Raw genomic sequence first — 13670 nt, forward strand, 5'->3', positions numbered from 1 at the left:
TGAGTTAGCCTCGAAGTAAGTTCGAAACTTGTGTTACGAGATACTAACTCAACGATACTATATTTTATAATAAATACTTATATAGATAAACATCCAAGACCCAGGCCAATCAGAAAAAGTTCTTTTCTCATCATGCCCTGGCCGAGATTCGAACCCGGGACCTCTGTTGTCACAGACAAGCGTACTACCGCTGAGCCACAGAGGCCGTCAAATATGAAAATAATAGGTACATTGTAGGTACATATGCCTTTTTTTTCAAATATATTATCATAATAAAAATTACAATTGCAACTGTCCGATTACAACTTTACAAGATTTACATTTTGTGATAAAAAACTATACAATATTGTAAAAACCTGTCCGATTCGAAAACAAGAAGACATAAAAAAATACGAAAACTAAACTATAAAAAAATAAATTAACGAAAATCGGAAAATCTACAATTTACCCCCATTATTCGAAGAGTGGGCAACTCTATTTATACAGTTTAAGTGTTGCTATGTTAGTTTAAAACGTCATATTTAAATATTTAACGACTGCATTTTCTATTTACTTACACAGAGAAATCGACAAATAAAATTCACTCAAACATGACCTTAGCGGGTCGGAGAGGATTATTGAAACAGTTTGTATAGCCACTGAACCTGCTACTATATAAATACAATCGGCTCGAAATAATCCTCAACCTGTACGTACAATAACGGCCTGTGATTGATCGAGAGCGATTCGACCTTATTAACCCCTCAACAGTCCAACTATAGACATAGAAATAGCTGTGAGATAATAGTTGCACGTTGTTGTTGAAGTTTTTAGAGTTCCTCTTTTATGATGAGGGATAAATTAAAGGAATTTCGCACGACTAGGACTTATTGTTGGATTATTTTGGGCGCCATATCCGTGGAATGTACTTCATGCAAAAGTTTTTGTTTCATCCCGTATTTGCGGATAAGACATTATTAAAGTAAGAAATTAATTATTAAGACATTTTTGGAATGAGGATTATATTTCTTCCATTTTCCAACGTAGTATCAGAACTAATATGAGAGTTTAACGCAAATTATTTTAATAAGTCTAAATACTTGTACACTTCATTTTAATATATCCCAAAACCTCTGGCTCTGGTAGTAATGGAACGCGTTCATATAAAAAGAAGACTTGATTCTAGAAATATCTTTGCTTCGCATTAGAGATACACTCGTCCGAGCGATGGTTGGCCTTAAAATGTACGCTGAACTTGTTCATATCGGGGAATACCATTTTGCATTCGGGACACACATAGGTCCTCTTCTGAATGCCGTGAGCTTCCTTCTGATGGACAGTTCTCAAATTGCCAGATTTGAAACGTTGGAAGCATATGTTGCAAGAGTACCTCCAACAATTAGGCGACTCCGCAAGATGTTTGCGTTTGGCCAGAACAGATTCGAAGACAACTTTGCACTTCTCGCAAATTCTCTGCTCAGAACTGATAGTGTGAGTGAATCTGACATGATGGAGAAGAGACGACGATGTCAAAAACGATTTGCCGCACGTTTCGCACGTAAACTTTCTGAAGTGCGATTGAGTGTGACGGCTCAAAGCGCGAAGCGTCGAAAACTTGACCGGACAAAGGGCGCATATAAGTTGATCTGTGACAAATTTGAAAGGTTGGACGCCTAAATCGTAAGTGAAGTCAATGCGTTTGTTGTGGACGCTGAGGAGATGGTTCGCGGCGTCCTCCACGCTCGCGAACTTTTCGTGGCATTCCCTACATTTCAAATCGCTGCAATCTACTTTGATGTAACCCTCAGGGATGTGGGCGAAAGACCCCCTAACGCTAAACGTTTGATGATCACTGCTCATGTGCTGTCTGAAGACCGCGGGGTCATCATAACTTTCGCAGCAGTGCACGCACACCATGGAACTTTCTGGCAATTTGAAGGGATACGCTGTCGTAAACTCCACTATGACCTGAGCATTCCGTCTCGCGTAGAACATCGGCGTAAGTTCTAGAACAAACAGAATTTCCAGATCAGTTTTCATTTATCAAAAATAACCATTCGCTGATTTCTAAATAAATAAGAACTGATCTCATGGACTTCATCTACTTTTCACAAATATTTCATAGAGTTCCATGGTGTTGTTCCAAACTATGTTAAACTAATATGGACCAATTATGGGACATTGGTTTTGATTCTCGTATGAGTAACTTTGTGTCTTTCCAAATGATATTTAGATTCAAATTTCCGCCCGCAAGCACAAACGAATTGGTCAGTATGTTTAATCCTGAAATGAGTACTGTATCTTCTCATATCGGGAAATTCCATTTTACATTCTGTACAGATGTGTGATTTTTTACCAACGCCATGCGATTGTTTTAAATGTGCATTACGCAAAGTTGTCGTCATGAATCTTTCCGTACAAACTCCACAGGTGTATCTCCAACATTTGGTCGATTCACGGATGTGTTTTCTCTTTGCTTCAATGGAATCAAAGACCGTTTTACATTTCTGGCATATTCTTTGTTCGCCGCTTATGGAATGCGATGATCTAACATGATATTGTAGTGCGTTGTGTGAAGCGAAAGATCTGCCGCAGTTCTCGCATGTACAGTTAGTAAAGTGAGATTGTATATGTCTACTTAAAGCACGCAAGGTCAAGAACTTCTTCGGGCAAAGAGTGCAAATTAGTTGATCAGTAGAAAATTTAAAAGGTTGCATTCCTAAATCAAATTTTAAATCCAACGGTTTATTGTGATTCAAATAAAGATGATTGGCGACTTCTTCAACCTTATCAAACTTCTCTTGACAAATTCTACATATCAGATCAGTGCAATCAACTTTGATATACGCATCTGTATGTCCAAACGATACTTGAAGGTAAAAGTTTTCATGATCGACATTCAAGTGGCGCCTAAAGACCGCGGCGTCCTCAGACTTTTGGTCGCAGTATAAGCAAGTCAGCGAATTTTCTGGTAATTTAAACGGGTATATTGTCGAGTAACGAAATAAAATCCGGGCGTTCTGCCTCGCGTAGAAGTTCGGCGTTCGTTCTAGAACAAACAGAATTTTGAGATCATTCTTCTGTTGCTTATCAACATATACTTATTTTTTCATCATATACCGGCAAAAATTTTCGAAATTTCATATTGATCAGATTACACCTTTTGTAGAATAAATTTGTTTTTGTAAATTAATTGCAAATTTCGACCGACGCATACATACATAAAACCTAGAAGTCCACCAATTCGGGATGGTAAGACTTCATGTGAGTCTTCCAGCTCACTTTTTGGTTAAACGGCTTATTGCAGAGCTTACATTCGAACCGTTTGTTTTCGCTGTGAATCCACATATGTCCGATCAATGTGTGTTTTCTGGGAAAACTCTTCGAACATTCGGGACACGAAAACAACCTTTCTTTAGTGTGAGTGACGCTATGTTTCTCTAAATGATACTTTGACTCGAATTTTCGACCGCATGCACACGCGAAAAACTCATCGGTGTGGTTGATTTTGAAATGCACTCTATATCTCATCATATCAGGGAACACCATTTTGCATTCGGGACAAACGTAAGACCTTTTATCGATCCCGTGAGATTCCTTCTGATGCGCGTTTCGTAAAGTAGACGTCATGAACCTCTCGAAACAGATCCTACAGGAGTATCTCCAGCATTTGGGCGATTCCGAAACGTGTTTCCGTTTGGCCTCCGGTGAATCGAAAACTGTACGGCACTTCTCGCATATTCTCTGTTCACTGCTGATAGAATGAATGAACCTCATGTGGTGTTGAAGTGACGACGTGGTCAAATACGACTTGCCGCACATTTCGCACGTACACTTTCTAAAATGCGACTGAGTGTGCCTACTCAGAGTCCTAAGCGTTGCGAATTTCTTAGGGCACATAGCACATTTAAGCTGATCTGTTTCAAATTTAAACGGTTGCACGCCTAAATCGTAATTCAAGTCTATTTGTCGTTTATGCGCATCGACTAAATGGCTAGCGGCATTTTCGACCGTATCGAATTTCTCTAGACATGTCCTACATTTAAGGTCCGTGCAGTCTACTTTGATGTAACCCTCGTTGAGGTGAGCGAACGCTACGCGTATTTTAAACTCTTCATGTTGGGTCTCCATATGGATTCTAAAGTCAGTAGTGGCTAAGCTTTCCTGGCAGTAGACACAAACCAAACTACATTCCGGTAGCTTGAAGGGGTAAGCTGTAGTGTACTGCACTATGACTTGGGCATTCCGGCGCGCCATCGTCATCGGATTTTGTTCTAGAACAAACAAAAACGCCGTGGTCAGTCATTCCGTTACCCGGTTATATTTTGACGATTGATTCTTTTATATACTTGTTACTTTATTTTTTAAGATCCGTCATTATATAGTATATCATATCATCAGTCATCATATAATTTGTAAAGTAAGGAAAGTAGAGCTACGTTCGTTTCAATTTCTTTCTAATCCTGTATTCACAAAAACGCGACTAAAATGGAGTAGTTTTTATCCAAAAGACAACATTTACCGACTTGATAACATCTATTGCTTTTTAAAACGTTAAAATTAAAAAAAAGAATACTTTTTAATTTTGTTAATTTAGACATCTTCCCCAGGATGGTACGATGTCATATGTGTTTTCCAACAAACTTTCTGATTGAACGGCTTGTTGCAGATGTGGCATACGAATCTTTTACTCTCACTGTGAATCCACATGTGCGCCACTAACGTACTCTTGCGAGGGAACGCCTTGGCACACTGGTCGCACGAGAACAGCTTCTCTTTCGTATGCGTAACCGTATGCTTCTCCAGCTGACTTTTAGAATCGAACCTGAGCTCGCAATAAGAACACGCGTGGTAGCTATCCGAGTGGGTAATTTTAAAATGCCTACTATATTTTTTTCTATTCGAGAACACTATATTACACTCCGGACATTTAACTTCGGTGTCACAACCGTGAACCTCTTTCATGTGCACGTTTCGTAAACGTCCCGACATGAATCTCTCGTAGCATATCTTGCAAATGTGCCTCCAGCATTTAGGAGACACACTCAAATGAGCCCTTTTCTCCTCGCACGAGTCGAATATTCTATTACATTTGATACATAACTTATGATCAGCGCCTACCGAGTGATTGATCTTTATATGAAAGCGAAGTGATGAAAGTGAAAAGTAAGATTTTCCGCATTTTTCACACGTGCATTTGTTGTAATGCGATTGAGTGTGCCGACTCAACGCACGGAGACTCTTGAATTTCCGTTGGCACATTGCGCATAACATTTGCTCGTTTGAAAAATTAAAAGGTTGTATGCCACAATCGTAATTTAAATTTATTGGCTTCCCGTGAACCCGTAAGAGGTGCTCAGCTGCCGTTTCCACCTTTTCAAATGGCGCCTTACAAATTCTACAATGTAATTCAGTGCAGTCCGCTTTAATGTATGCGCCGTTAAGATGAGCGAATGCCAAGTTAATTTTACACTCGGCGTGTGTGGATTCCATATGAGCTCTATAAATGGCCGAAGTATCGTAACTCTCATCGCAGTAAACGCAAACCATTTTAAGTTCGGGCAATTTGAAGGGATACGCTGTCGTGAACTCGATAAGGACTTGGGCGTTGCGTCTTGCCATTGTCCTCGCATTCGGTATAGGTTCTAGAACAAACAGAAATTAAGAAAATAAATAAAACCGTTTATCATAATATTGATCTTCTCAAACGATTTCAGCTTGCAGCCACGTCAGGGTGGTAAACCTTCATGTGAGCTTTATACGGCCCTATTTGGCTGAATTTTTTATTGCATTCTTTGCACTGGAATCTTTTGTTCTCGCTATGTATCCACATATGTTGCACCAAGTTCCTTTGCCTGGAGAAAGCCTTCGTACACACTGGACAAGAGAACAGTTTCTCTTTCGTGTGAACCACACTGTGTTTTTCTAGATTCTTTTGCGTGTCGAATTTACGGCCGCACGAACATTCGAAATATTGGTCAGTGTGTGCTATTTTGAAGTGTATTCTGTACTTCATTCTGGTAGAGAAGACCTCTTTGCACTCGGCGCACGGATACGTTCTCTGTTCAGCTCCATGCACTTGCCGTTTATGGGCGTCCCTCAGGGTGGTACTTGGGAAACGTTCGTAGCAGAATTTGCACGCGAAAGGCCAACACCTCGGCGATTCGCTGACATGCTGCCTCCTCTCGTCCAACGTGTTAAACACGCGTTTACATTTAACGCACAGCTTTTGATCACCAATGTGTGACCATTTCAGGTGCTGTTGCAGCGAACCGGATGAGAAATACGATTTGCCACAACTGTGACACGTGTATTTGCAGAAATGTGATTGTGTGTGTCTACTTAGCGAACGCAATGTCGGAAATTTCGCGTCGCAAATTGCGCAGTTCCATTTCCCTATAGCAAATCTAAATGGCTGTACACCTAATGGCTCATTTAGGTTCAGTCTAAACTTATGCTGTATGACGAGATGCTCAGCCGCCGTTTCAACATCATAGAAACTTTTTGTGCATTCCCGGCATTTTAGGTCGGTTATATCGACTTTAATGTACCCATCGGGTATATGAGAGAACGCTAGACGCAACCTAACTTCGGGATGTTCGTCTTCCATGTGTTTTCTAAAAACGTGACCTTGTTCGAATTCTTCCCGGCAATATACGCAAACGAGAGAACATTCGGGAAGCTTGAACGGGTACGCGGTAGTGTGCGCGACAATCATCCAAGCGTTCCGTCGCGCCAGGTTTGGGGACAGAAGTATTTCCGTCATGTCTAGAACAAAAAGAAAGGTACTTGATCAGCATCAGACTGGTTCCTTTCAGCTTCTTTTAACTATGACATAAGTTTCTCGATATAGAACGTGATGTTTTCTGACTGATAAATATCATTACAGAATTTTTTGTCAATTTATACGAAGACTGAAACAGTGATGAACCGGGCCACGAGTAAAAAGAGTAGATAATTATAACACGTTAAACTGCTCGTTGAGTCTAATAGCAGATATACATTTTTTTAATTAGTTAAATTATCATAATATATCTGTATATCCATACTTTATATTATAAATGCGTAAGTCTGTCTGTCCTTTACATTTTCTTTTTAGGAGTGGTCACGCAACGATATGTATTGACTGCGTTGTAGTGCCACCGATTTACACTACGTGTTTACCGATAAGCACTGTTTTATACTCTATGCGTTTCCCATCCAACGTTAAACGATTTTAAAATAAACATGGAGACGACTAACCCATCCTTTTTTTCTTATATTTCCTATCTTCTTAATTATAGATTCAAGAAATTGATTGGCATTTTTTTCAGTTGGCCTATTTACAATGATAAGTATAGGGTTAGCCGTTTTTAAATAAAGACCGCAAGACCTTGACACTGTGGCCAATTGAAAACGATTAAAGATCTAATAAACTATGAATTGGTATAAATTTTATTTTGATATTGAATAAGATTGATGTATAAAAAGTTAAAATTCCTACAAATCATTATTAGTTGTATGACACTGCTTCTGAAATGCGATGCGAGAATGATGACACGAGAGCTATACATATTAATTCTGTTCCTCAAATAAGTATTATAACTAGGCCCTAGTCTTCAGAGTGGTGCATTTTGAAATGAGCCGGATACTTTTTCCTGTCCGTGAACACTTCCTTACATTCCGGACAAACATATACTCTTTTCTGCCTTCCGTGCACTTTGGTCTGGTGGCTCAACTTCTGGTTCCAAGTAATAAACCTCTCGCCGCAAATTCTACAAATATGCGACCAGCACTTGGGCGATTCGTTCAAATGCTTCCACCTCTCCTCTAGTGTTTTAAAAGTGGTTTTGCATTTCCTACATAATTTTTTATCACCTATATGTGAACGCTTCATGTGGGCTTTCAAAGACGACGCGGTTGTATAAGACTTGCCGCAAGATTCGCACGTGAACCTAGCGAAGTGCATTTGTGTGTGTCTGCTTAAAGATCTGAGAACGCCGAATTTTTCGCCGCATATTGCGCATGACAATTTCCCTTCTAACTTAAAAGGTTGTATTCCTACATCGTGTTCAAGTCTGAGTTCAGTTTTAGAGTGAACGTTGAACAAATGATCAGCGACAAGTTCTAATGTGTCAAAGGGGATAGAGCATAGTTTGCAGGCGAGTTCGGTGCAATCCGCCTTTATGTATCCTTCGGGTATGTGAGCAAATGCAGACTCGGGTTTAAAGTCTTTGTGCTCGTCCACCATATGCCCTCTGAAACTGGCAGAGTCATCGAAACTCTCGCAACAATAGACGCAAACTATAGAACATTCTGGTAGCCTAAAGGGGAAAGCTGTAGCGTATTCCATAACGATCTCGGCGTTCCGTCTCGCGATGTGAATTGGATCGTTTGCTAGAACAAAAGAAACGTTCTCGATCAATCATTTTGGCAGCACCTTCACCAGTTAACCTAATCAGTTTTTAAAACAGAGAACAGCAATTTGAGATTATTATTTTTCGTTTCGTCGAAAGCGCTCGTGGACTGGTAAGGAGGGATGTATATTTCTGGATGATAGGCTTTCATATGGTTCTTCCAACTGACCCTTTGATTGAATTGCTTATTACATAACGTGCATTCAAATCTCTTATTTTCGCTGTGAATCCACATGTGTTGAGCCAAATTCTTTTTCCTGGGGAACGATTTCGAACAAACGAGGCAGGGGAAAAGCCTCTCTTTCGTATGAACAACCCTGTGTTCGTCTAAGCCACGTTTAGTTTCAAACTTGACGCCGCAATTCGCGCACATATAGTTATCATCAGTGTGAGTGACTTTAAAATGAACCCTATACTTTTTCCTATCGACAAACACTTCCCCGCATTCGGGGCAAACATAAGTTTTCTTTTGAGCGCCGTGTACTTGATTCAAATGGGCTTGTTTCATATTCCACGTGACGAACCGTTCACCGCAAGCGTTGCATAAGTGCGACCAACACTTGGGCGATTGTTTCAGATGGTTCCTTTTCGCTTGAAGCGAACCAAACGTCATTTTACATTTCCTACATATCCTCTCGTCCCCAATGTGTGAGAACCTAATGTGATGCTTCAAAGTGGTCAACGTGCCGTACGATTTCCCGCACGCCTCGCAGGTATACTTCAAAAAGTGCGTCTGCGTATGCCTGCTCAGCTGTCGCAAGCATAACGACTTAGAGCTACAAATGGCGCATGCGAATTTATCTTTCTCTAACTTGAAAGGTTGTATTCCTAGGTCGACGTCTAAATTAATTGGTTCCTCGTGTTCGTATCGTAAATGCTGAGCTATTTGCTCTAACGTGTCGCATTGTTGTGAGCACGCTCGACAGCGGAGGTCTGTACAGTCAGCCTTGATGGATCCTTCGGGACAGTGTACGAAGGCCATGCGGCTGTTGAAAACAACGTGTTCGTCCTCCATGTGTTTTCTATACATGGAGGGGTCATCATAGCTGTCTGCGCAATACACACAGACCATAGAGTTCTCCGGTAGTCTGAACGGGTAAGCAGTTGACAATCGCACTATTAACTCGGCGTTGCGTTTCGCGACGAGATTAGCATCTTTTTCTAGAACAAAAAGAAATGTTCTTGGTCATTTAGTGCTTGTGTTTCGTCTTCAGCTGTTCGCTTAACACCTCATTAATCCGGTTTTGTTATAAACTTACTGGCCAATGATTTTCCATAAGTTGCATTATGCAAAAAAGCCAATGTTTTGACCATTAAAGTTTGATTTTAATAGAATTGCGGATGTAATTTTATAACCTAACTGGTATTTGAACTTCCATAGATTTCAAAAATCTTTTTGAGCCACTTTTACCGTGATTCAAAGAAAATTTGTTTGTTGTTAGCTGTTTTAATACTTTGGATACTTCCAATAGATCGATATGTAGATTTATCCGTCGTGGTCTATAGTACCTTTTCTAACCAAAATGACTAGATCATCACTTTGGTTGAAAAATGATAACCTTTATCATAATATTTGACGAGCCAAAGAAGAGGCGAGGTAAATCAGATGTATAGTAGAAAAAGAAAGATGTTAAATATGGCTTCAATTTTTATTTCACACTTACAAATGAGTTCATAGATTAATATGAGATTAACAAGTTAGTTCTACTACAAGGCGTGTATAAATTATTGTTAAATACGACGCTACGAATGGTTGACTGGAAGAGATTCCTAAATGGGACAAGTCCGCCCTTGTATATTTTATTTACTGTATTTTTGTATTCTTTCGTACGTAGGTACAATAAAGATATTACAAACAATTAAACGCTATTCATATACTTATTATTACGAATACTGGAAGATATCTCACAAGTCCACAATTATTGTACAATGTAGTACTCGTAAACACACTATGCGATACTATTTTCATATTATATTATCCCATTTAAACCAATTTCAAGCGTTACAGATTTAAAATGTTTGTTTCCATTTCTACCGTGTTATTGGTTCATTTCATTTACAAGCTATGAAATTGAAATGGCGATATTTCTCTACCAAGGGATTGTAAAAAGTTTTATATATCTCTTCAGTCATCGACGTCTCCAAACAGTATTGAGCCAGTACCAAAATATGCGAAACAATGAACTCAAAACTCGAAGACGCCGAAGACCGGTAAAGTGGAGATAGAAAATTAAATGTCGACAATATTACCCCTGTGTCCCTAAATAAAGCGGGGATAGTGCAAATGGAACACATGAATAAAAAAGAGAGATCTTTTGTACTGTATTACACTTTTCGATTTTTTGTAGAAAATAAAAGAGCACTAACGACTGGTGAACTAGGAATTTTCAAGAAAAGTCTATCGAGTAGGCATCCGATCTCAAAACCTTTGCCAAAATATTGCCAATCTTAAATGTAAATGCTTTTAACAGCTGATCATATGCAGATGATATAAAATAAAAGTCATCCAAATAAACCCATGGTAAAAATCCTAAATGTAAATAGAAACAATGCTTTAAAATTTAAACGCTATGCTTCGATATATGCCGTTTCAATCTGTACAGCGACAAAAACTTCATACCGCAATGCTTGCACGAGGCGCAATCGGCCGAATGTTGCAATTTGAAATGGTCGTAGTAAGTGCCCTCATTGTTGAACGTCAAATCGCAATCTCTGCACCTGTAGACCTTTTTGCTCTGACCGTGCGCCGCCTCCATATGCCGCTTCCTAGTCTTCCAGTCCAGGAATCTCTCGTTGCATTTGAAACAGCAATACGGCATGCACTGTTTCTCTGTACGCCTGTGTTTCTCCTTCGCTTCCATCGTGGGGAACTTCTTGCCGCATTTTTTGCACGGCACTTCGTAATCCTGGTGCTTGGAGCGCACATGCCGCAATAGTCCCGTGCTGGCCACGTAACTGCTGCCGCACACGTGACAGACGAAACTTAGGAAATGCGTGATCGTGTGCCGGTTCAAATGGAACAGAGACGGGAAGTTTTTATCGCACACCGCGCAACTGTACTCGTCTCGCTTCAAATAGTACGGCATTACACCCAGTTTCCCATCTTTAGTTAACGTCTGTTTGTGCATCGACGACAAGTGTTCGGCGGCAGAGTCGAGATCGTCAAAATTGACAGTGCACAACCTGCATTTTAAATTCGTCAGATCAGCTTTAATGAATTCCGATTTTGGTAGGTTATTAAAGGCGACTTTTAGACTGAAGTCAATGTGCTCCTGGTCCATGTGGTGTCGGAATATGTCGGGGTCGTCGAACAAGTCCTGGCAGTAGACGCACAGTATCGACTTATCGTTGACCCGGAAAGGGTAGGCGGTCGTGTTACGTATGATGACCTCAGCGTTTGCCCGCGAGGGGTCGTAAGTGTACCGTTCGTCTAAAAAAGAAAAAATTGCTCTATATCACGCTTGTCAGACTGGTTAATATATAATAAGAATAGTGTAATAACGTTTTACATATTTACATATATTTACCATAACGCTTAGTCATGACATCACACTTATTTGTCGTATTGGTAAGCGCATTTTAAATTCTATGTGCATTGCTTGTAAAGAGTTAGATCTAAGAGATAATAGATGACACTTGCTTTTAGCTGGTAACGTTTCCATTTTTATAATCACAATTTTCATTCACAATATAGATTTCTTCAGACTACGGCACACCTACTCGCCCTGCCCTATTTAATTCCTTTTATTTCGTCTCAGATAATGATTTTTTTTATTTATCAATAGCATTGTGCAGCGTCGTAAAAGAAATTGTACTGACTTCAAATTGTTATGATTTTTTAGGTTTAGATTTACATGATTTATTGATCATGATTTATTAGTCATGATTGGACCCTTCAGGACCAGAATTTTATATTCCTAAAATGTTAAGTGTACCTATATTAAAAACAACCAATATTTACGGCTGGCAAATATTACAATTATTATACGATTGTATGGTTCATAGTTTCCTCAATTTTGTTTTCTGTTAAAATGGAAAAAATATCCTAAATAATTTTTGTTTTGCAATAATAACGTAACGTAGCTTACAGAGTTTAATGTTATGTGACGTTGAGAATGGTGGTCAGTTGTGCCTTAAGGCAGATTTAGAAGTTCAACAATATTTAGAGGTTTATCACTTTAGTATATCTACAAAATCTATATCTAAAACACACGACCCAATTGAAAAGTATTCTGCGAAATAATTACGTCATTAAAATAAAACACGTAACTTTTCGATTGGGGAAAAAATATTGGGACACTTGATAAGGATTATTGAATGTTTATTTTAGAAAAAATAAAGTATAGATAAAAAAATATCAATAATGATGTTACATCCTCGTATACGCACTTATATAAAATTAGCTAGACAGATTTGTACCAATAGAAAATATCAAATCTATAAAAAGCACAAGAGTGAGATACAAATAAGTTTTAATTTTACAACAGTAAAACTTCATAACATACTCTACTAAGTTCTTTACAAGATTTTTTGATTTTAATATCGCACACTTGTAAAAAAAAAAGTTGATACGCGACACATCATATTGTAACTCATAATCAATCATCGCGTATCACATTTTTTTTATACAATTCATTGTCAATTAAAACCAAAAAATTCAATTCAATCATCTTTATCAAGTGACTGGGTAGTTACCACATGGATATATCTTGACATTTTTTTAATAATATGACGAACAGAGCCTCAAAACTTATATCTATAACTTACCATTAATGCTGTCCGCCATCACAGGTACTTTATTTCTTCTTATAGAATCCAAACCTACGAGCTATTTTTCAGCGCACGTACGTTCATATGTATAAAATCCAATGAATCATATAAACGAAATTTTTCATATTAATTCATTAAAAAAAATGTTAAATTGTTTCGTCTGAGTTATCTGTGTTACACACACATTAATTTGTTATTGTTATTTGTTATTTAAAATTTATCACGTAAAATTTACAAAGGGTGGATTTGATGTCGTAAACCAGTAGAACCTTTGTACCAAACTGAGATGGATGAACGGGCAAATTATACAAAGAGAGGCATAGGGAGACGTTAAGAATGTCCCTAATCGTCGAGAATGTATAAAAAAAGAGTATAGAGTGTGGAGGAGGCAACGGAGATATACTTAAATATATCATATCAATCTCTTCTTACCTCTGTGGGAAACAGGCATGTCGGTAATGTACATGAATACACATACATACTTACATATAATCACGTCTTTATACCTTATAGGGAGGATAGAGC

General features: G+C 38.7%; 1 protein-coding gene across 23 annotated transcripts in view; it reads right to left on the bottom strand.

Moving 5' to 3' along the window:
* The window catches only part of LOC106137507 (gastrula zinc finger protein XlCGF26.1), a 60803-nt gene that overhangs the window by 40022 nt on the left and 7111 nt on the right, over nt 1-13670 (bottom strand). Inside the window, exon 5 of one of the 23 annotated variants that reach the window (XM_060953207.1) lies at nt 2150-3028. The exons of 18 other annotated variants lie outside the window; for them this stretch is intronic. In XM_060953207.1, coding sequence (XP_060809190.1) covers nt 2151-3028 — 878 coding nt within the window. In that variant the 3' untranslated portion in view covers nt 2150. 4 more of the 23 variants (XM_060953205.1, XM_060953204.1, XM_060953202.1 and 1 more) reach the window with 4 other exon arrangements.

Source organism: Amyelois transitella, chromosome 31 (assembly GCF_032362555.1).
Source record: "Amyelois transitella isolate CPQ chromosome 31, ilAmyTran1.1, whole genome shotgun sequence".
NCBI lineage: Eukaryota > Metazoa > Arthropoda > Insecta > Lepidoptera > Pyralidae > Amyelois > Amyelois transitella.